Source organism: Monodelphis domestica, chromosome 6, assembly GCF_027887165.1.
Source record: "Monodelphis domestica isolate mMonDom1 chromosome 6, mMonDom1.pri, whole genome shotgun sequence".
Classification (NCBI taxonomy): Eukaryota; Metazoa; Chordata; class Mammalia; order Didelphimorphia; family Didelphidae; genus Monodelphis; species Monodelphis domestica.
The window spans coordinates 55999307-56024605 of record NC_077232.1 but is presented as its reverse complement, the minus strand read 5'-3'; the positions used below and the strand labels follow the sequence as shown (position 1 = coordinate 56024605).

Genomic DNA, 25299 nt, shown 5'->3' with positions numbered 1-25299 from the left:
CTACAATGCTGCCTCAGGTTTAGAAGGAAAGTTGGACTTGGAGTCACATTGTATATAGACCTAGCATTTTGCACATGAAGAAATAGAGGTTCAAAGATTTTAAGTTATTTTCCATAGATTTGTTAATGGTGGATCCAGAACTAGGATCCAAGGCTTTTGGTCTTCCAAGCCAATATTCTTTTCATACTCTGTAATCTTCAGCCCTGTCATATGCTGAGATCTGTCAATTCAATCACCTCCATCTGCCTATTAGACATTTCTATTTCAACGTCCAGGGGTCACCTCAAACCCAACTTACCTATAACTTTTTTTTGACAGTTAATAAACATTTATTAAGTGACTATGAACCATATATCCTACTAAGCACTGGGGATATGGGGATACAAGAAAGGCAAAAGATAGTATCCTCTCCTCTCCTCTCCCATGTTCCCCCTTTCTCTCCCCCTCCCCTACCCCCTACTAACTATTGAACAACAAGCCTCAGACAACAGAGTTAGGAGCAAAAAGAAGTTGCAGAAGGACTGATTTAGACTGCAGAGAAAACAATATACAAAAGTTAAATGACTTCAGTGGGAGAATAAAGATTAAAGAGTTCAAAAGGAACACAGTGGACATTTAATCTAATTCCTTTATTTTTCAGGGTAGGAAATGGACCTACAGAGGCTAAATAATTTGTTCAGAGGTCATGCAGGTAGTAAGTGGCAGAGATGAGATTTGAATCCAAGCTTTCTGATTTCAAACTCCAAACTAAGTGCTGTTTTCACTCTTCCATTCTGTCAGTGGCTTTACCTTCATTCTAAGGCTGGGATATTCTGAGTGGAAGCTTTTTCCAGATGCAGGTTAGACTAGCAGTGTGAGGTCCTTCTCAACTCCAAAATTTTATAGTTTTCTGTCTCTTAACATCTTCAAGGCATTGTTACCTTAACTGTAAAATGAGGATATGAATATTTATACTATCCACATCAGAGAAGTTTATTGTGAGGCTCAAATGAGCTAATAAAATAGTAAATATAATTCAAATTAGCATGTAAAGTTTTACTTATTACTTTTATTATTGTCCTATTATGTAGCACTGTGGAAAAAATGAACAGAACATGGATTTCAAGTCAGAGAACCAGAGTTCAAATCCCACTTCTACTTAAAACCAGTGTTATCTTGTGTGACCCATTTAGCCTTAGTCTTAGTTTCTTCATTTGCAAAATAAGAGGTTTGGTAGCTAACCTCTAGGTTCATTTCAGCATTAAATCTAGTTCTGGTTATTATTCCCATTTTAGAGATGTCTCTGTGGGACTCTGTGAAGTAAATGATTTGTCCATGATTATAAAACTAATAAATGCTGGAACCAGAACTTAAATCCAGGCTCGTGAGTCAAAGTCTAGTTTTAATTCTCTTTCTATTCTGTTAATAATACCTCTCATATATTGTCATATAATAATACCTCTCAAATATATATATGTAAAGTGCTCTCTGAACCTTGAAGGGTCACATAAATTCAAGCTGTTGTTATTATAGAATTTACTCTAGTCAAAGAAATGTTTTGAAAAAGAAGTTTCATGAGAGTATATCTAAAAATGGACTCAATAAACAGCTATAACTTCACTACAAAATATATCCTAAATATAATTCTCTATATTTTGACTGAAATTTTTTTGTATTGGTCTCATATGTCAAATGTTAGTTCCACAAAACAAGTTAAATAAAGTCTTTGTCTTTTGACATTTCAGAAAATATTTAATATATTATTTCATGTATTAATAATAAGTTATCATTTATAGGCTAAATAAACTTGAAGGTATCATTACACTAGTCAAAGGAAGAATTGAAGAAGTTGATCTTCCTGTTGAAAAAGTAGATGTTATCATATCAGAGTGGATGGTAAGTTATCTTTAAAAAGATTTTTTTCTAATTATGACCACCAAAAAAAATTTGCCAGAATTTACATGGTTATAGTCTACAAATAGAAAAATGGAATGCCTTTGTTTTTATTTGCTTTGGTAAATTTTTAACTTCGTGTTTATTCTGTTTGGCTTATTAAAAATGTGTTTTAAAGTGTTTCATATATGCAGAGGGGAAAAAAGGCCATTTTCTTGTCCTTTCTCTGTCTTTTTTTTGTTTGTTTGTTTCATTGGTAAGTTTACTCCATTAACATTCAAGGTTATAGTGGCTAGGATTTTGGTTTTATCCATTTAATCCTTTGTATTGAAACTGATTCACCCTTCTATACTTTTTTAAGTCAGCACTTGGTCTCTAAGATTATTTTGATTGATTTTATCTGGCCTCCTCCTACAAGCTAATCCTTAACTCTTGTTTCCTTGTCTAATCCATAATTTTTTGAGTTCTCTTATTTCCTCTTTTATCTCCTTTACTTTCTTCCCTTTTATTCATTTTTACTGTATTTTTCTTTCCCCCCTCTTCCCATACTAGTACCTATTAGAACCCACCCATCTACTCTGTTCTGTTCAGTGTATACTTCTAACTTGAGACACATTCATTTGTAGTTTTCTACTTTTTTTTAACAATTTAAAAAACAATTTTCAAGACAATTTCTCCCTTCCTCCCTCCCTGGGATGGCAGGCAATGTGATATAAAATTTCGTATTAGTCATTTTGTGGAAAAGAACTCAAAAGAAATGACGAAAATACAATGTATGTTTCAATGTATAAATCATGTTCAGTCTGTATTCAGAGTCCAGTTCTTTCTCTAGAGACAGATGGTCTTTTTTGTCATGAGCTCTTGGAGATTGGCTTGAATCACTATATTGCTAAGAATAGCAATAGTTGGTCATAGTGTAATATTGCTGTTACTTTGTACACTGTTCTGCTCATTTCACTTTTCATCAGTTTATGCAGGTCTTTCCAGGTTTTTCTGAAATCCCCTTCATCATTTCTTATGGCACAATAGTATTCCATGACAATCATATACCACAATTTGTTCAACCATTTCCCAATTGATGAGCCTTCCCTCAATTTCTAATTCTTTGCTACCACAAAAAGAGCTGCTATAAATATTTTTGTACAAGTACATCCTTTCCACTTTTTTTTATTATGTCTTTGGAATACAGACCTAGTTAGTGGTATTGTATTATCAAAAGGCACGTACAGTTTTGTAGCCATTTGGACATAGTTCCAAATTGCTCTTCAGAATGGTTAGATCAGGACCAACAATACATTATTGTCCCAATTTTGCCAAATCCCTTCCCTTGCCTGTTTCTAAAAGTATCTTTACATTTGTTTTATTTTAACATAAATATTAGCAGACATGAGCATAATTTTGCAGCAGGAAGAAACTAGAGTAATTTCTGATAAGAAACAGCTACTTATTCTACTCCCTTCCCAGAAGAATTTATACAAATTTAAACGTGCAAGTTTTAATTTCCTATACTCTTCTCTTTCCTTCTCTCTTCTCCTTTATTACCATATATCTAGAAAGTATATTCTATATTATAACTAACTTTATGTCCTTACTTATTGACTCTTGGACCCTAGAATTTTGGTTTTTGTCTGCATCATTCTACCAAAATAATGTTCTCAAAAGTTGCTAATCACCCACTAATCAACAAATCTAATGCTCTCCCCTCCCTAACTCTGGCCTCAGTTCTCAATTTTGATTTTTCTTTATTTTATACTTTTGATCACTCCTCCAATGATCAATTCAGTTGGAAAATAATAATTATTAAGGGCTTAATAAGTGAAAGACACCAGAAAACATGGAGGATAAAAGACAAAAATTAGTCCCTGTATTTAAAAGGTTATATTCTCTTTAGAAGATAGAACATAGAGTGATATAAGATAATTGAAGGAAAGAGTGATCATTAACAACTGCAGAGATCAGTTGTGAAGTTCTGACTCTACCTCCAATCTGTCTTACACATGTCTCCTTTTCTCTCTACTGTTATTCAGATCACACCTGCAATTCCTCTTGCATTGGCTGTTTTAATGGTCTTCTAACTGGTTTTCATTATTAGTCTCCTCTTCTTCAACCCTTCCTTCACATACTTGCTAAAAACATTCCTAAGACCACATCACTTCACCTGTTTGAAAAGATTCAATGACCCTATTTTCTTTAGGAAAATCTCCAAACTCCACTACTGGGCTCTGATTCCCTTTTCAGGCTTACTTTTACTCTGCATTACTAATCTTTATATAATTTATACTCAAGTCAAATTTAACTATCAGTTCTCAGAGCTTAACATTCTGTCTGTGCCTTTCAGAATCCTTATTTTCTTTTAGAGATCAACTTAGGAGATACCTCCTCTGTGAAGGCTTGCCTGTTCTTCCCTCCAGATAAAACTGTTCTCTTCCTCTAATATTCCTAGAGCACTGTCTTGACTGCTTTCCTCTTTTCCCCCCACTGTGAATGAATAGTAAGAATCACCTCTTCTGCATTACTGAGACTCTCTTGAAGTTTTTTTTTTCTTGAAGGTTTACAAATTGCATTTGAAAATTTAATCTCAATTTTCTCATTTAGAAAATGGAGATAATCAATTCAACAACTATTTCACAGGATTATTGTGAGAAAAGACCTTTGGTAACAAAATGCATATAAATGTGAATTACTATATTGTTGACAAAGAATTGAAATCAGAGTAGATGCCCATCATTTAGAGAATGACTAAAGAAATTGGGGCATGTGAATGTAATGGAATAGTACTGTTTGGTAATCAATGACGAATGTGAAGAACACTGAGAAGCATGGAAAAAATGTACGTAAAGTGACATAGAATTAAGTAAGCATAGACAAGAAAACAATATATACAGTATAAATTAAAAGAACCACATTCCTCCACCCCCATCAAAAGTCAGTGTTGCAAAATTACAAAACCCAAGCATGGTTTGAAAAGAAGAAATACGAGAAGACTCTGCCACATACCCTTTGCGGAGGTGGGAACTCTACAAGTGATGTACATTGCATGTATTTTCATACTTTTTTTTTGTGCTGGTCAGTTATGTTGACTTTTTCCTTTTAATTTTCTTTTTTTCCTTAAAAATTCTATTTGCTATGTGGATGGGTTCTCAAGTAGAGGGAGGGGAAGGGCACTGAGGGAAACAGATTAAAAAAATACAGCAAGTAAAAACAGTTTTTAAAAATGAGAGTTGCTGTTATAAACAGAAAACCTGTATAAAAGGTGATGATGAGGCCAAATATTCTTGGAAGACTAAAATCCAAATAATAAATGATTAAATGAGAAGCTAGCAAACATGATTTGCTTATAAAATCTAATTCTTATTGAAATAAAATACTCTCAAAAACAATAAGCCAAATTCATAAACAGCTGTAGACAAAACATTTATCTGCAGCGAGCTATGGTATGATTAGTGGACCATGGCAGTATAAAATGGATGTGTATTATGGCAAATTATTATGTCTATCAATGCTACATTTAATATACATTAAACATCTGTGTCCAGTACTAGAATATGCTGGGCAGGGGTGGTGTTTCTAATTGTAAATATTTTTTAATGAAACAAAATAAGAACGAAAACCAGAGTGTATATAAGAATGTTCATCTTAAATTACCCTGTTTCACTATGATTTTCATCCTTTCAAAGAAAAGAATACGCCTTTGTTTTTTTAAAGCGTTTGCAGAAAGTTTTGGACTTTAAAAATGCATTCACTAATTGACCAAAACCCAAATCAATTTAGAGAGCAACTTAAAAATACTAGATGCATTTTACAAAGTACACCTGGTTCCAGTTCTAAATAGATGTGCACTACTTTGTACCATCTGCTGCTCAGAGAATCAGTTTGGCTAAAGTGTCCTTTTGGTGGTGCCAAGACAGGAATGGGCTGAGGGTTTTTATGCTATTCTATCAGTGCTATTTCCTCATCTGCGCAGATGACTCAATTTGGCATTTGACCAAGATAATTCTCCAATCAGCCTACAAATACCCACAAATGTCACCTCAGCATCATTTTATTAGGAGCTGCAGACCTAAACACCTTCATGAACAACAACAGCAGCCTAAAGCACAATCTGCTGGCTCTCCACTTCAGTTATTGGATACTCACCTGCCTACTCTTATGTGGGTGAAGCACCCATCCAGACTTTACTGAAAAAAACAAACAAACAAACAAGGTTGTTCATTATGAAATTCCTCTTCTTTTCCCACAACCTCTTGATGTTTTCTCCATTTATCCAGGCTCTGATGAATACATAACTCTCCTCATCAATAAGTCCAACCATTATACATGTGTCCTGGAATGGTGCCCCCATCCTGTCTTCTTCAGCATATTGCTCCCATGACCATCCTCCTTCCTCCAACTTTAGATCCTTACAAACTATTGGCTCCCTTATTGCTAGTCACAAACCTGCCCAAGTATTACCCATCCTTTAAAAGCCCTCAATAAATTCTACCATTCCCTTAAATGACCACCTTATATTTGTTCTTCAATTCTTAGCTAGAATTTAAAAAACAAAACGATACCTGTGTCTTGTATCCACCTTCTATTCATGTTCTTAAGAATTTGCAACCTAGCTTCTGAGCTCACATACAACTGTTATTTAACAAAAATCTTTCAATTGCTAAATTTAATGGTATTTTTTCAATCCTCATCCTTTTTTTAAAATAAAAATTTTACTGATTTTTTTCGTCACCTACATTTGACAATATATTCCTTCCTGTTGCTCAAGGAAAGCCTTCCTTATAACAAATAGCAAAATATTTCAGCAAAATTAATCCACATTTCAGAAAGCATGACATTTAATCAGTTTTACATACCCACAATTTTTAAAAGAAACCAAACTTAACTCCAAATGAATCCTGATGATATGAGAGTGCCATCTAGTGGCAACAAGGGCAACTGCAAACTAGATAATAAATATTTTTCCTGATACTTGAGGGGATTTGAGAGTATCTCCTTTTTTTCATTGTGCTTTACAGCTTAATTTCTAGGAACATATTGCTGGAAAAAATGACCCTACTTATTATATTTGTTTAAATGTGAAATAAGAACTTACTTGAAAAAATGTTTTTATTGTAATATTCAAAGTCCTTATGAAAATAAAATTTTCTCATGGTGTAATTGATTTTGCCATTTTAGAAATACATTATTTTGGAATATGCAATCATTCAAAACTTTATAGATAATTGTGGATGATGATAAGTTTTTTGTATATGTATATCTACATATCTCTGTGTGTGTGAGCATGCACATGTGTGCATTTTCTAGTTTTGGAAGTGAAATGAACCTTATAGACCATGTAGGTCCAAATCATATGAAAATTATTTCCTCCCTTCTACCTCATAAAACCCCCCTGAAATTTATTCCCTTTCTGTAGTCCATAGTCCAGTCAAACCATCCTTTTCACATAGGATATTCCTTCTGTTTTCTATATTATACATTGCTACTAGCTGCCTCACATTTCTGAAATGTACTTCCTCCTCACTTTTGTCTCTTTAAATCTCTAGTTTCCTTTAAGATTTAGCTTAAGTGCCATCTTTTACATGAAGCTTCTCCTGTTATTTTTACCTCATAGTATCTCTCCTTTCCCTCTGCTTCGTGATCTCTAATCCTATTCTTTGTCTTTACTATGACCTCCAATGTCTGGGCCTTTTCAGTTCTTTTCTGGGCCATCCCCTATACTAATGGTGCCCTATTCCCTTTCTAATCTTGATCCCTTCATAAACCAGTTCTAAACTGTACTTGATTGCCTTTCTCTATCCTGTTACCAGTCATACCATACCATTATTTAGTTTCTGTTTCTATTTACATACTGCTAATTGAAACTAGAAAATCACAAAATTGCTGCCTGGATGCACTACAAATTTATGAAACATCTCAAATGAGCCCTCCCTGCAGCAAGGCAATTCTTTTAAACCTTCCTAATTGATTCACTGTCCCACTTATAGTAGCAGGTTTTCCAAACTTCCTACCTCTCAGCTGACCTTGGCTGTGAGGCAGCATTCCTGGGAGCCTGCCAATCTAGGTGTTACCACTATATATGTTTGTACATGATGAAAAAGTAAGGAAATATAGAGAACTTTAATTTTTCCACACATTGCAGCAAAGAGCAAAAGAAGAACCCAAATGAACTGAACTGAAATAAGTATGAACTGGAATAAGAAATACCTCCATCTAGTCTAGAACTGCAAAATAAAAAGGTATCCAGAAGTCATCAGCAGCTAAGAGGAGTTTATACCAGGGAAGTCAGCCCTATCCTGGTAAATAGTTTTAAAGTCTTTACAGTTAGGGAGAGGAGCTATATCTAAGTAATTAGTAAACCATAGCTTTAAACAACATTAGAGAGATATTATAAGTTAAGAGAAATAAAATTATATTAAAAATATTGCAAATAGCTAGGAAGAGTTCAAAACCAAAGGAACTAGAATTGGAATTACACAGGACTATATCACAACTGCTTGAAAAGAGAGAATATATTCAGCAGACATGAGATAAGAGTTTACAGTCAAAAATAGCATACCCTGCAAAGCTGAATTTTCCTTAAAGAAACCTTAAAGAAAAAATAGGTTTTTAAAAATGGAACTTTAAAAGCATCCCTGTATAAATAAGAAATGGCCAGAATTCATAGTCAAAAGAAGGAAGAATATATATACACACGTACTCTTATATACACATGCAGGTGCAGAAATCTGTTTCTTTCACTAGGAAAATGGAAGGGAAGGGAAAAAAGGGGGAGGTAAAAGGAAGGCAAATTAAGGGAATTTAGTCTTGTGAAGATGGGATTAATTCTTTCCTGCCCATTTTTAGATTTAATCACTAAAAGTGTTCACATCCCATTTAATCCAGTTGGGGAGGTCTGTGACCCAGTGTATTACAGACCCAGTGTATAATAGTGGATGACAAATCAAAACCCACTGACTGCCCCTTGAGCAGTCCTAAGCAAAGCTTTAGCTGTAATTGGTACACATAAAAGTGGAGGAAGGCAAAGGAAGTGATGCAAAAGAAGTGTCTTTTAATAAGGAGTTACAACTTCCTGTAGGCCGTTCTTTGGAGTTCTGAGTTCGAGTTGGAGGCTGATGAAGAGTCTGCTTACTGGACCTGAGACCTTGGATTTGGTGAGATTGTTCTTAAATCTTTCCCTTTGAACTACCATATGAGTTTATAAAAAGACTGATTCCTTTCCTGAATTTTCTGAAGGGACTAGCCTCAGGAGAGGCCTTTCCTCTTGAGAGAGACTTCATGACTGAAGCCCTTGCTTTATTCATCCTCAGGTCCTCAGCTCAAGACTGAGGCCCCTCTGGCTGAGGACTAATTAGCCCTGCCTGAGTTGAGCCAGGGGTCAGAGCGAAATTAGGTTAGATACTTATCCTATCCTCTCTCTGATGTTCTTACATTCACTCTATATTTTGTAAACAAATTGCTAAAAAATCATTTGGAATTAATTAAATTCCTGGTGACCACACTCTATTAAATTCAGTCCAACCATAATTTTACCCCTTCCATTCTGGCCCTTACAGTCCTAAGCAAGAGTAGGGAGTTGAAGATAACACTCTGAATAACCTCACCTATCTAAAACATTGCCAAATCTTGGTGTTTCTACCTTCACAACATTTCTTATTTACAACCCCTTCTCTTCCCTCATAGGGAAACAATCCTAGTCTAGGCCATCACCACTTCTATCCTGGGTTAATGCAACAGCATTTTAACTTATCTCTTTCCAGTTCCACTTCCATCTAGTACTGTTGTGATTTTTCTAAATTATAAATCTTGACTGTGACAACTCCTGTTGAATGAACTCCCTAACCTCCAGAATTGAATATAAGTTAATTTAAAGCTCTTCAGCTTGTCCTCTTCCTACCTTTCCAACCTTCTTGCATCTTATTCTCTTTTCTACATACTCTAGTGATCCAGAGATGCTAACCTAATAAGCAGAGGACTAAAGATTAAACTTGTAAGGAATTAAATAAAGGGGTTGGACTAAATATATGAGAATTTTAAGATAATACTATGGTCACCAATTTTAAAATTAATACAACCCAAGTAAAAAATGACTTAGAGGCTTTTATTTTCAAAAAGGGTGGAGAGAATGAAAGTAGAGAAATGAAAAAGAGGATAGAGGAGATGTCTATCCTACCACACTAAATATTTCTCTGGTGTTCAGCCGGAGGACTTGATGGTGAATTAAGCAAGGATTCAACCCACACGTCCTCCTCCAGGAAGGGTAGGCCTCTCCAGAACCAATCTCTCCAGAAGCCAGGAAAGGAAGGTCAGCTTTTCACTCACCAGGCCAAAGTTCCAAAGGGAGGAGATCAAGGAGCAGTCTTACCAGAAACAGTCCAAGAGCCAGAGTCCCAGTCCAAGGTCCTCCATGCCCAAGATTCAGGACAGAAACCTCTTGCACAGGAAATTTATCATCTTTTATAGTCCTTTTTTACCTTACTTCCTGTCCCCCCACTTTACAAGGACCAATTGCAGTCTTTTAATTTGCTCAGCACTGCCCAGAGGGGCAGTATTTGTAGGTTCCACATCATCCTATGAGGGTATAAACTCAAAAGTTTCTGACTGATTGAGTTGAAAGGGTGGAGCTCTCAAAGTGGCTTGCAAAGTCCTCCACCTAGTGCCAAGTAATGGTGTTCAAGCTTTGCTTGATTAATTCAAAAATAGGCAAGGGTAGAGTCAATCCCATTTTTATAGGCCCCCCCATGATCTTTTGTGAGACTAGTCTCCCCAGTGGATCATTTTACATAATCAGCTTATACCTCTAAAGATCTTCTAACTACAGGTACATACAACATTGTACCTTCTAAAAAGAAAATACAATAGTTAGTGATAAGAGGGGAATAGAAGAGAGAGAGCAAAGCCAGTGTTTGCTAAGCGCATTGATAAAAAGATAATTGGGGCAGTCCCCTTTGGCATAAAAGTTTACATTCAGAATAACTGTGTTCAACCCCCTTCAGTTCATTCTGGATCTTCTCATGCAGTGGAAGTTTCTTTATGGCACTTTCTCCAAACAGTTCATTTTCTTGATTCAAGGAGTTAGCAAGTTCCTTTTCCTGAAATTTTTTCTCAAAAAAAATTTAAATCTTGGGTTTTATGAAAATTATACAATCCCCCCTGAGGAGGGTTTTGACCAACATCCAGATCAACTCAGGATACATGATTGAGTTATGAGGTATATAAATCATGTCAAAAGAAAATCAAAATCACACACACACAAAAAGGAAAAACAAATAGAAGGAAAAAAATTAAACTTTGGGAGAAAAGAAAAAATCAAAACCAAAATATCAAAATTTATGTATATAAAAATTTCTGAGTAAATAAGAATAAACCCATAACAGGTTCCTAAAAAAAGGTTCACTGAAAGTTAATTATGTCCCACAAGCCTGTAGGATCATTGCAGCAATATGCACGTACCCAGTCATCAGCCAGGACTACAGAATATTGCCACACTTATGAAAGACAGAAAAGGGACTATATTTTTGTAGGAGACAGGAAATAGCGTTCCCTGGTCTGATTTTACCTTTGCTCTCAGGGGAGCCAGTATTCTAGCCAAACTGAGGTACTTGTCAGAACGTGGCACAGAGAAGACCTGCGTATAACATATGTCAAATAGCTGCAACATTGAGCCTCAAACAAGTCCTCTGCCTTGGAACAGATCTCATCAGTCTCACTGTGATTGGTTGGTCTTCTTGACCTTGTGCTCATAGGCACTGTGCAGATGAACTTTGTGCTCTCTTGGCACCATACAATGGCTCTTTTGTGATTCCTTCTCCTGGAATCGGACACAATTATTAATCAAAGTCCCACAATATTTATCAATCACCGGCAGGTTTTCATAGTCTAAAGCTTTAGGGTATTCATTAATATTAGGGTTAATGGATATTGTAAACTTATATTAGTACAAAATTAAAAAAAAATTAATGCTGGTAATGTGCTTCATGAACAAAAATTAGAGAAAAAAGAAAACTCAAATACTCCATTGCACATACAAGGAAAAAAAAAGAAAAAGAAAATAAAAAATCTATAATTCACAATCAGTGACACACTGTGTTTGCCCAAGGAGAGGCAGAATGCAAAGGTTTCTCTGTCAAAAATGAGATCCATTTCATTTTTTAATTTTGCTATGATTGACAGGGTGAGTGTACATAATTTTCACTAAGAAAGCAACTTTATAAAAACCAGTAGTATAGCCCCTAATGTACATTGAAGAAGTATCAAAATCCCCCAAATCATAATAGTCCATTTAATAGCAATAGCATACAAACTCACTATCATTAGTATTAACATGAGTCTCTGTAGCCACTGAAGCTTATGGATAACTTATCACAAGTTCTCCAGATCTAGCAAATCTTTCAACCTTGGCTGAGATATTTTTAGCAAAGTCTATTACTGCCATCATTCCAAAATTTGGCAGAAGAGCCCAGAAAAATCCTCTCTACTGCTGATGAAAATCTTTTGGATCTAAAATGTCACCAAGAATTTGCTTGAAGTGTAGAGTAAGCTGAAGAGTTAAAAATATTTTTAAAAAAACATTCAGAAGTTACTAGGCTTCATGGGAAATGCCCACTTTCAGGGGCCATTCAAGGGTACCATGACCCTAGTCTAAACTCTCGGATGATATTATAACCCATCACAGGGTAACCAAAACCCTTGGGAAACCCCCTTCCTCTGACATGAGACTGTAACAGCCATAAAAGGCATATCTTTTATATGTCCAATTGCAATGTGGAGGCGAGTACTACAATAGTGAAAATCACTTTAGATGTCTCAATTAGTACATTTTTATAAATGCAGAGGTGGGGAATATAATAGTGCTACAGCACTTCACTTTGGCTAGTAAGTGGACCCTTTACTTCTTGTTACAAACAACTCAAAGGTAGACAAATGATCAGTCCAAGGTAGTGGTGCTATTGGATATCTTTTTTTTTTTTTTTTTTAACTGTACAATTGGAAGCGTTTATTTACATTGTAGTAAACCACTAAAAGGCAGAATCAAGAGAAGATTCTAATTGAATTCTACAAATGCTTTTTTTTTTTTTTTTTTTTTAAGTTTTAATATTATTTTATTTGGTCGTTTTCATACATTATTCACTGGAAACAAAGATCGTTTTCTTTTCCTCCCCTCCCCCCCCCCCCCCCCCCGCCTTTCCCTCTCCCATAGCCGACGCATGATTCCACTGGTTATCACATGTGTTCTTGACTCGAACCCTTTTCCCTGTTGTTGGAGTTTGCATTATAGTGTTCATTTAGAGTCTCTCCTCAGTCTTATCTCCTCCAACCCTGTGGTCGAGCAGTTGCTTTTCAGCGGTGTTTTTACTCCCACAGTTTATCCTCTGCTTGTGGGTAGTATTTTTTTTTTTAGATCCCTGCAGATTGTTCAGGGAAATTGCATTGATACTTATGGAGAAGTCCATCACCTTCGATTGTACCACAATGTATCAGTCTCTGTGTATAATGTTTTCCTGGTTCTGCTCCTTTCGCTCTGCATCACTTCCTGGAGGTTGTTCCAGTTCACATGGAATTCCTCCACTTTATTATTCCTTTTAGCACAATAATATTCCATCACCAACATATACCACAATTTGTTTAGCCATTCCCCAATTGAGGGGCATCCCCTCATTTTCCAATTTTTGGCCACCACAAAGAGCGCAGCTATGAATATTTTTGTACAAGTCTTTTTGTCCATTATCTCTTTGGGGTACAAGCCCAGCAGTGCTATGGCTGGATCAAAGGGCAGACAGTCTTTTATCGCCCTTTGGGCATAGTTCCAAATTGCCCTCCAGAATGGTTGGATCAATTCACAACTCCACCAGCAATGAATTAATGTCCCCACTTTGCCACATCCCCTCCAGCATTCATTACTTTGCATAGCTGTCATGTTAGCCAATCTGCTAGGTGTGAGATGATACCTCAGAGTTGTTTTGATTTGCATCTCTCTGATTATAAGAGATGTAGAGCACTTTTTCATGTGCTTATTAATAGTTTTGATTTCTTTGGCTGAGAATTGCCTGTTCATGTCCCTTGCCCATTTGTCAATTGGAGAATGGCTTGATTTTTTGTACAATTGATTTAGTTCTTTATAAATTTTAGTAATTAAACCCTTGTCAGAGGTTTTTATGAAGATTGTTTCCCAATTTGTTGCTACCCTTCTGATTTTGGTTACATTGGTTTTGTTTGTACAAAAACTTTTTAATTTGATGTAATCCAGATTATTTATTTTGCATTTTGTAATTCTTTCTAATTCTTGCTTGGTTTTGAAGTATTTCCCTTCCCAAAGGTCTGACATGTATACTATTCTGTGTTCGCCTAATTTTCTTATAGTTTCTTTCTTTATGTTCAAGTCATTCATCCATTTTGAATTTATCTTGGTGTAGGGTGTGAGGTGTTGATCTAAGCCTAATCTTTCCCACACTGTCCTCCAATTTTCCCAACAGTTTTTATGAAATAGTGGGTTTTTGTCCCAAAAGCTGGGATCTTTGGGTTTGTCATATACTGTCTTGCTGAGGTTGCTTGCCCCCAGTCTATTCCACTGATCCTCCTTTCTGTCTCTTAGCCAGTACCAAATTGTTTTGATGACCGCTGCTTTATAATATAGTCTGAGATCTGGGACTGCAAGACCCCCTTCCTTTGTATTTTTTTTCATTAATTCCCTGGGTATCCTTGATCTTTTGTTTTTCCAAATGAACTTTGTTATGTTTTTTTCTAAATCAGTAAAAAAAATTTTTGGGAGTTCCATGGGTATGGCATGCTATTGGATATCTAAAAATCATTTCTGAAGTCTCCTTAAAATCAATTCAAATTTTTAGATCATTAAATTTTCCAAAGGTTGTATACAGTTTGTAGCCAGTTTGATGGAATCCATCCATCATCATCTATGTGACAAAGAAGGCAAAAAGGCACAAAAGACCATTTGGGCAACATGTGACCTTGATGGATCTGATGACAAACCCAGCATCCATAAGGACCTATGGTTTTGCCATGGAAAAGGGTTTGTGCAAGCTGTTTATGGATTTTTACAATAGTATTTTCTCTAGTACAGTCATAATGGGGAGGTACAAATAAAGATAGTAGGATGTTACAAATAAAAACAGTATAACAGAACATATAGTTAATAACCAAAATACAGTAACTTGAAGTGACATAATATAACAGAATATATTAGATTAGATCAATATGTGAAATTAACAAACAAAATTAAATCTTAAAACAATCAACAAATACAATATATATGACAGGATACAGGCATTGAATTCAAGAATGCTTTTTTTTTTACTTTTCAATACCGTTGGCTGCGTTACAGAGACTTCTTCACTATTTGGAGGGGATCAAAACTGAAAGGGTTAACAATGGAGTCTGAAAAGGCTTAAAAATTCACCTCCACACTCTTTAAGGTTCCTTCCCCTCCCGAATATCATCATCCATCTAGATTCTTTTGGTCACACCTCCGGGGTTCCCCATACCCACTTTAGGCATAGTGTGAATGAATCCCATATTGGATGTGTTGCAGATACTGGGCAGGACAAAAACACAAGGGAGTATAGGGAGATGAATCTTCCCCTTGAATCTCCGGATTACTCAAGATAGTCACAAGGACCAGTGCACCCAGGAACAGTAGAAAGAAAAAAAACATCCTAAAACTGGGAGCTGTTTGAGATAGGTAATGAACTGCTCTCCATAGAGTGGATTTTGCTTGGAATTCTGCTTGCTAAATTGGTTGCAAATCTACTTCCTGTCTGTAGGTAGGGAAGCCTTGCTTCCCCTACCACATAAATAGGGAGTTTAGAGGGTAAAAGCATCTCCTAAAGTAAATGCCCATTTTTTTAGAAGTGGGGTGATGGAGAACCATTGCCACCTCTCAGTTGGAGGCAGAATCTGATTGTTCTTGATAAAATGGAATATGATGGGGTGGGGTGGGGGGGTACGAAGGGGCATAGGGTGGGGAAGGTATAAATCCTGTTTAGCAAACCAATATATTTTATTGTCTACTTCCTGACTCCAGCTGGAAAATAAGCTAAAGAGGAAACTCATCTTTATAGAACTAGGTATAGTGAAGTCCTCATTTTACCCATAGAAAAAGAGACAATAAATCCCATGCAGGGCCTCTGTTAGTAAAAAATTCAAATCTCTGAATTCCCCAAACCAATGGATCTTTGCAGTTTCAATTTCACTAATCATTATAGTCAATCAGGAAACATGTATTAAGACAGCATAATGCATTTTCTCCCTATGGAAGCTCTCATTCTAATGGGAAATGAAACAAATAACTAGGTCCCTATGAGATGTTATAGAAAGAGTAAATTAAACTATAAAGGAAAGGTGCATACACACACACACACAAATAGCATGCCTAAGATTGGATTTGAGCTGAACCTTGACGGAAATCTGAGAAAATGAGGCAGAAATGAAGAGGCTAAGCATTCCAGGCATCTGGAACAGCCAGTGCCAAGGACAGAGATGGGAGATGGCCTCTCCTGTTTAAGGGACTGCTTAGTAGTCTCTGGATCACAGAGAACATGGAGAAGGGCATAAAATGGAAGGAGGTTGGAAAGGTAAAATGCCAGGCAACTTTGTATTTAATTCTGAATGAAATTGAATCTATGGATTGAGTCATTGGAACTCATTTGACAGGATGACACAGAGATCGATGGTTTAGAAAAATCTCACTGGCACTGGATGGCAATGAGACTTGAAAGAGTTAAGTTAGAAGGCTGTTGCAATAACCTAGATGAGAAGTGGTAAGAACCTAGACTAATGTTGTTTTTCTTTGAAGAGAAGGGGAAGTACATCAGAAGTGTCGTGAAGATAGAAATGATGAGATTTGGCAATGTTTTAGATAGGTGAGGTTATTAAGAATGGGGAGTTAAAGATGACTGATATTGCAGGCTTTCATGAATACAGTGAAATTGAGATTAACTACACCCTACTTATTCTTTAGAATTTTAAGGATTAAGTGTGGGGGAGGAAGGTAGTATTTTTTTTTATTGACATGTATTTATTCTTTGCGTCAAGACAACATTTTGCCTTATTGAATGCTTATCTTCACTTCCACTAATAGATTTTCCCCCCACTCAAACAGAAGCAATACATCTCTTATTTAAACCAAAACTCACTTCCTCAAGGCATTTTAAGGGCTCCCAAATACATTTGGAATTCCAAAAAAAAAAAAAAAGATTCAGCAGTACTCCAAACCTACTTATTACAATATTTATCAGAACATGCTAAGCCTACCAGATAGGTTTCATCTAGTACTAAACATCAGGGTATCCAAAGATTTACTATATGAAGCCTCCCTGAAGATAGAGCTCTAGTCAGCATTAATGTTGTCCTGAAGTCCCAGGCTTTGGGGTTTTATTACCCCTAAGGCAACATGCTATTGGCAAGTACATTTTGTTGCTATCATGTCTTCATATTCCTTATAAGCAATAGAGCCATCGAGTTCAATAGTCAAGACACTCAAGGGGCTGTATTTAGCAGGCACACAGGAAGGCCTTGGGATGGAGGAGTCTAGCTTCTCGTAGATTATGTTTTGCACCATAGTATGGACAGGAGAACCGTATCGATGCCCAACAAGCCTGGGACAGTCACCTTTGTAGTATCAAGGATTGTATCTATGTGGTGCTACAATCCAGTTGTCCCACTTTAGCTGGCTAAAGCTCAATTTAAAATCATGGAGTTGACACTCATTCTCAGGAAACAGAAACTGCTTGAGATATTCACTCAGATTGTAAGAGACTGGCATTATGGGACTCTTTGCTTTGGAGTCTCCAATTTCTTCATCTCTTCGGCGACAGGAGAATTTCCTATCCTGAGTCAGCTCTTCCTTATGTTAGAAAAACAGATCTCTCTGGTCAGGTGACAACTGGTGCCTTCTTTTGTATCTGAGGGAATTCCATCTATGGTAAGCCTGAGCACTTGTGTCATTCAGATATACTGATAGTGATGGGGCCATTAACCTGGCCATATCAAATAACTCATACTGAACTGGATTCTGTTGGTTTTTGAGACAAGTGAAATTCAGAGCTATGTGGATATTTCTTTTATTGGAGGCAACTAGAGGCTGAAGCAAAGTCGTCACATCTATTTCAATCCACTTGTGATTTTTTCTCAATTCAAACTGTAAATTAAAAGTGAAGGACTGGGGAGACCCAAAACAAAATGGGCTAGAACATTCAGGTTCCTTTACAACGAGGTGGCACATACCCTTAGGGGTGGAAAAAAAGAAACTGGATTCTTCAAAGAGTATAGCAAAACAGACTTGAGCAAATATTCGTGGTCAGTAATACAGTCCAGGTTAAACAGCAGATCCGTTGACTGAAGAACTCCTGAGGGGAAAAGCAAAACAAAATCCACCACAGGTGTTTCAATAAGGCAGAGCATTTAAAAATTAAGTCAAATAGACAACCTAATGGAAAGAATAGCATATACTCTCCCTTTTTCCTCCAGGTAAGAGAGGCAAAGTGAAATGAGACACCCTCAAAATGGTCTTATACAACTGGCAATGTAAAGACATTGATTAAATATTTGTTCCCAAAAGACTTGGTAGCCTATTACCAAGAAAAATTATGATAGCTTTGGTGGTCAATGAAAGCAAACTGACCATTAGACTGTAGAGGTGGAGATTATCTTCACATGGAGGGAAACAAGTAAAGTGGAAGAGGAGGGAACCAGTTGAACCCTAAAGTTTCCTTTGACTTTAAAAGTCACATTCTCCTATGTATACTTTCTCTGATTTCTGTTATCACTTTGGAATGGATAAATGAGTTTCTTTCCTTTAAAAAAAAGGGGGGGGCAGCTGGGTAGCTCAGTGGATTGAGAGCCAGGCCTAGAGACAGGAGGTCCTAGGTTCAAATCTGGCCTCAGACACTTCCCAGCTGTGTGACCTTGGGCAAGTCACTTGACCCCCATTGCCTAGCACTTACCACTCTTCTGCCTTGGAGCCAATACACAGTATTGACTCCAGGATGGAAGGTAAGGGTTTAAAAAAAAAAAGGTGTGGGGGAGGAAAGTCTGTCTATACCTGTGCTAGCAAGTGACAAATCAGAAACAACTGACTTCCTCCTGGGCAGACCAAAGCCAAGTTTAAGCTACCATTGGTACACGTAAGGCACAGGAAGTGAAACAAAATAACTGCCTTTAAATTTCATGGTCACTTCCTGTGAGGGGGTCTTTGCCTTGGAACTTGACTGTGGAGGAGCTCGGGCTTGAGATCTCAGACTGCTTCCCTTTGGACTGTCACAGAGGCAGTCTGTATAATTGAAAATCTGTTACCTTAAAAAAAGAACTACATTTCTCAGGAGCCCACTGACTTCCTGTCCTTACGTATTTCCTGTAGACAGGGGATATTAGGTCAAGATGTGGAGGATTCTACCCTCTGTGGCATGATGACAGCAAGCTTGGTGGCAGTAAGGTGGGCATTTGAACTGGCTGATCAGCTATGGGCACGTGGTCTTTATTTGTATCCCTTTTATATATATGTTTATATATACATATATACATACCCATATGTACATATATATAAATAAAGTGGAAACTATTTGCATAGAGACAATCATTGCATCCATGGGCATTAATGAGATCACTAAATTAGTCTGTCATTCATTGACTAGCTGCTATGTGGCAGACACTGTGCTAACCCTCGGAATTGAAAGAAAGGAAAAATATAGTTTCTGCTCTCAAGGAGCTCACAATCTATTGAGGGAGAAAACTTCCAAACCACTACACAAAAACAAGATAAATTGGAGGTAATCAACAGCAGAAAAGCACTGCCATTAAGGGAGTATCAAGAAAGGTTTTTGTAGATAGATAACCTTTTAATGCTTTGTGATAGAAACTTGAATTCATTGAGAAAGGGCAATGCTTACTTTTTCCATTCTAAAGGTTTACTTACAAAGTTATTATTCTGTTCTTTCCCATTTGGAGACCATTCTCCTTTGTAGAGATAATAGAAGTATATAGTAGAGGAATTTCCTGCTATCACCTGCAACTTGTTTGTATCTCTACCTATTTAAATTGAGTGCTTGTAGAGGATTGGTGTTTGAATAGACAATAACAGAGGGAAAGAAAGTGTTACAGTTGCTTGACTGTATAAATAGGTAGATTATCAAAGTAAATTTTATATTTGATGAGTTCTGAATTTTTTACCTCTTAAACTTAGTTCTAATTTGAAGTAATATAATATTCACCCTTTAAAATCATGCAGAGTCCTATGAATATCTCTGGGTGTATTTGATTTGGTATTTTAATAACTCATATCACATTTCAGCTATTAACCTTTCTTTCTAGCTTTACTCCCCGTCTATTTACTTAAGTTCACAGTAGGGTATGAATACAAATGAAATCAGTTTCTTTTTTTAAGGTATTTGAGCTTGAAATGTATATAATAAATTGTTTCCTTTGTGTATTCTTGAATTAATTCTCACATAATAGAGTCTCTTACGTCAAGTAACATGACATCCAACTTTAGCAGTGCATTCCAAAATGTGAGATGTGGCAGATTATATTGAAAGTTTCCTTAACTCTGTAATTGAAACAATTTTCTTTATAGCATGAACATGTCAAAACTCTGCTTTGCATTTTCTTTTTTAAAATTTTATATTGTATACTAAAAACTTCCATTTTTACACAAAAGCTACTTGGACTCTTAACCAGGATGCTTTCCCCTCTTTCTCCCTTTTTTCCAGGCTTTGTTTTTCATGATTTCTTTCTGATGAACCATACCAACTATGCACTGTGACACAAAAATATATGGTGTAATCAGACCTATTTTTCTAAGAGCTTAATCTGTTGAGACAAAAGCACACATCTGACTACAGTATAAGCCAGTACACAAATGATAGAGCTAATAATAAGCACAAGAGAAAGCAAATATGAGAAAATCTCATCATGGAAAAGGTATAATTTGAGCTGACTTTGACCTACTAGAATAATTATTGTAGGCTGAAATAGATATTTCAAGTAAGGGAAATGGCAGGAATAAAGGTAGAGCCAAGAAAGTAGCATTTTTCTGGAAAAAACAAAAACGTTAGTTAAGACTCACCAGTTAGGGACCTTAAATAATAGGCTAAGACATTGTTATGTTTCATTTTTTAAAAAAATTAGTGGTAAAGCTATGATTTGATTTTTAAAAATTAATACAATTGATTTACAAGTGTCTCAACCTCTCCTTCCCCTTGCCATATCATAGAAGGCATCATCTAGGAGACATATATAGATTTTGCATTTCATGTTTTCATTTTTTTTTTCAGTTCATTCTCTGGTGGTATATGATTCCGTTTCAAAAAATATTAAGTACTTGTTAGGTACAGAAAGACTGCACCAGGTACTGGGAGTGATACCAAAGAGTTTATGACATGTCCTCTAATCTCATGAAGCTGATATTATAGTAATATTTGAGCCAAAAAATGACAGAGTTTTTAGAAAGACCAATACAGTGGCATTTTACAAAATGGAATGGAAGAGGTCAATACTAGAGCAGAGGGTTCTTTATTAAAAATCCCTTACCTTCTTTCTTAGAATCAATACTAATTGTATTGGTTCCAAGGCAGAAACATGGTAAGGGCTAAGCATTTAGGGCTAAATGACTTACTGAGGGTCGCACAGATAAGAAGTAAGAGGTCAAATTTTAACCCAAGATTTCCTGTCTCCAGATCTGGCTCTCTATCCATTGAGCCACCCAGATACTCCTAGAGCAGAGGTTTTTAAACTGTGACCTTTTTCCTTTTTAATATTTTGAGAATTATATATCTATGTAATTGGTTTCCTTATAATTCTATGTATTTTATTTTATGCATTTAGAAACATATTCTGAGAAAATGATATCCATGACAAAAAAAAAAATAGGCTAAACCCCCACGTATTGGAGCAAAGTACATGAAAAATAGGAGATTGTTACAAAGGGAAGGAATGAGGTGGTTAGATCTATGTATGAAAATGAAGGCTTATTAGTTTTTGTGAAAGAAAAATAGATTGGTCTAGTTGATAGATTAGATATTTGGCTCAGGGAGAGGAAAGAATAAACTGGAATTCTTTCAGTTCTTATCCTCGTTGAATTCAACCAGTGATATAAGATTTAAAATGCTTTCCCAATACCTCTTTCCTATGTTTATTATTTCCTATTTATATTGTAGATGGCTTGTTTTTTGTACATTGATTTGCTTGTTACCTCCCCCCTCTAGATTATGAGCTACTCAAGAAAATTTGGAGAAAGTAACTTAGTAGTGGTGGGCCTGATTTTGACCAAGATAAAATGAAGCTTACCAATCAAAGTCTCCACAGTCAGATTTGGGTACCTTTCTTTTAATCAGGAATAAATGTTGGAGATCTTCAAATGGTATGGAAATTGATGACTGAAAGTAACTAACACAGTGGGTCTGAGACAGGTCAGGATTGGGTAAAGATCACCTATCAAGCCCAGGGTCATAGGAAAGAGATCTTCAATTTTAGGTTGAGGCAGAGGCTAGAGGCCAAGCAGCTTGGCAGAAATGATAGGTAAAGTTTTTTAAACAGATGAGAGATAAAATGGACATATTTGGAGGAAAGCAGAAAGATAGGCAGATGTCTGTAAACTAAAGGCCAATTATCTCTCCTACATCCCTTGAAAACATTCTAGATTGATTTTTTTTGAAATGTATAGTTTGCTGGTACTTAGAAAGTGATTACTAGGACTAGACCCTTTATTTGCTAAGAACAAAAAAAGTCATGCTAAACTTTTCTTAGTCATCTTCTTTGTAATCATTTATTGGAAGGATAGATTAGATTAGAGGAATATTATAGATGTAATGTTAAAATTTAAACTAAGCACTTGACAAAGACAATATAATTTTTGTGAACTCAGTGTCATATAATATGTAAAAATTAGTCATTTTTTAGGTCTCTGAAGAAAGCAATTTAGTATGGTGAGAGGACTAAAAGCTATTGTTTTTGGAGGAATAATTGAATAAACTGAGAATGTTTAGGCTAGAAAATAGGAAACTTAGAAATAGAAGATTATAGCTTTCTTCAAATGTTTGAAGGCTTTTACTGAAGAAGAAAGATTAAATTTATTCTGAGTAACTTCATAAGGGAGAGCTAGATCTAGTGAATGAGAGGTACAAAGTACTCAAAAATTCTAACAATTAGAACTCTAAAAAATAGCCTAGTCAGCTGAACTGTGGTGAGCTTCTTTTCATTAACAATATTTAAATTGTCCTTGAAGACCAGTTTTGGAGATGCAGAAATCTGAGAAATTACATCGTGTATTCAATGTTTCCAGCCTTCTCCTTTTTTTTTCTTTTTTAATTAATTTATATAGAATATTTTCTCATGGTTACAAAATTCATAATTTTCCCTCCCCTCTTCCCTCCCCCCTACCAGAGCTGACAAGCAATTCCACATGTATCATTGTTCAAACCTATTTCCATATTATTCATATTTGCAGGAGTGATCATTTAACATCAAAACACCCAATCATATCCCCATTAAACCATGTGATCAATCATATATTTTTCTTCTGCATTTCTACTCCCATAGTTCTTTCTCTTGATGTGGATAGTGTTCTTTCTTTTCAGAATTGTCCTGGGCCATAGCATTACTGTCAGTAGAGAAGTTTATTACGTTCAATTGTGCCATAGCGTATCAGTTTCTTTGTACAATGTTCTCCTGGTTCTGCTCCTTTCCCTCTGCATCACTTCCTAGAGGTCATTCCATTTCACATTGAATTCTTCCAGTTCATTATTCCTTTCAGCACAATAACCATAAGATTACACACACAATAACCATTACCATCAGATACCACAATTTGTTCAGCCATTCCCCAATTGGAGGGCATCCCCTCATTTTCCAATTTTTTTGCCACCACAAAGAGTACAGCAATAAATATTTTTTAACAAGTTTTTTTTCCTTATAATCTCTTTGGGGTGCAAACCAAGCAGTGGAATGGCTAGATCAAAGGGTAAGGAGTCTTTTAAAGCCCTTTGGGCATAGTTCCAAATTGACCTCCAGAATAGTTGGAACAATTCACAATTCTACCAGCAATTTATTAGTGTCCCAATTTTGCCACATCCCCTCCAATATTTATCACTTTTCTTTGTTGCCATTTTGACCAGTCTGCTAGGTGTAAGGTAGTACCTCAGAGTTGTTTTGATTTGCATTTCTCTAATCAGGAGGGATTTAGAACACTTTTTCATATGATTATTGATAGTTTTGATTTCTTCATCTGAGAACTGCCTATTCATGTCCCTTGACCATTTGTTGATTAGGGAATAGCTTGATTTTTTTTTGTAAATTTGACTTAGTTCCTTTTATATTTGGGAAATCAAACCTTTGTCAGAGAGTTTTATTATAAAAATGTTCTCCCAATTTGTTGCTTCCCTTCTAATTTTGGTTGCATTGGTTGTGTTTGTGCAAAACTTTTTTAATTTGATGTAATCAAAATCATTTATTTTACATTTTGTAATGTTCTCTGTCTCTTGATTGGTCTTAAATTCTTTCCTTTCCCATAGATCTGATATATACTGTTCTACGTTCATCTAATTTATTTGTGATTTCATTTTTTATATTTGTCATTTACCCATTTTGAATTTACCTTGGTTTCCAGGTGTGAGATGTTGATCTATACCTGATTTTTCCCATACTGTTTCCAAATTTTCCCGGTAGTTTTTGTTAAATAGTGAGTTTTTCTTGTCCCAAAAGCTACGATCTTTGGGTTCATTGAATAATTTTACAATTTTTCTTACTCTTGCTTGGTCATAAAATCTTTCCTTTCCCAAAGATCTGACATGTATACTATTCTGTGTTCACCTAATTTACTTATAGTTTCCTTCTTTATATTCAAGTCATTCACCCATTCTGAGTTTATGCTGGTGCAGGGTGTGAGATATTGATCCAAACCTAATCTCACCCATACTGTCTTCCAATTTTCCTAGCAGTTTTTATCAAATAGTGGATTTTGGTCCCCAAAGCTGGGATCTTTGGACTTATCATAGGCTGTCTTGCTGAGGTCACTTACCCCAAGTCTATTCCTCTGATCCACCTTTCTGTCTCTTAGCCAGTACCATATTGTTTTGATGACCACTGCTTTATAGTATAGTTTGAGATCTAGGACTGCAAGGCCACCTTCCTTCACATCTTTTTTTCATGATTTCCCTGAATATCTTTGATCTTTTGTTCTTCCAAATGAACTTTGTTATGTTTTTTTCTAATTCTATTTAAAAAAAAAGTTTTTTGATCATTTGATAGGTATGGCACTGAATAAGTAAATTAATTTGGGTAGCAAGACTCATCTTTTCAAAACCAGTGTTCTACTTGTAATTCTACGTGTCTATGAATTATGGAATCTAAAGTTTCAAAAGAAACAGAATTATAGATGTCTCAAAAGCCATTAAAAATGTGCATGATTGGCATAAGTAGTCTCCAGGTTAC

The 25299-nt window shown here is 35.9% G+C and overlaps 1 protein-coding gene and 1 pseudogene across 2 annotated transcripts in view; one reads left to right on the top strand and one right to left on the bottom strand.

Annotated features, from left to right (window-relative positions):
- The window catches only part of PRMT3 (protein arginine methyltransferase 3), a 158796-nt gene that overhangs the window by 48892 nt on the left and 84605 nt on the right, over positions 1–25299 (top strand). For both annotated transcript variants that reach the window (XM_007497161.3, XM_007497162.2), the window contains one exon: positions 1776–1875. In XM_007497161.3, the coding sequence (XP_007497223.1) occupies positions 1776–1875 (100 nt within the window). The remainder of the gene's footprint in view (positions 1–1775; positions 1876–25299) is intronic.
- On the bottom strand, positions 13332–18379 carry LOC130455005 (growth/differentiation factor 9-like; annotated as a pseudogene).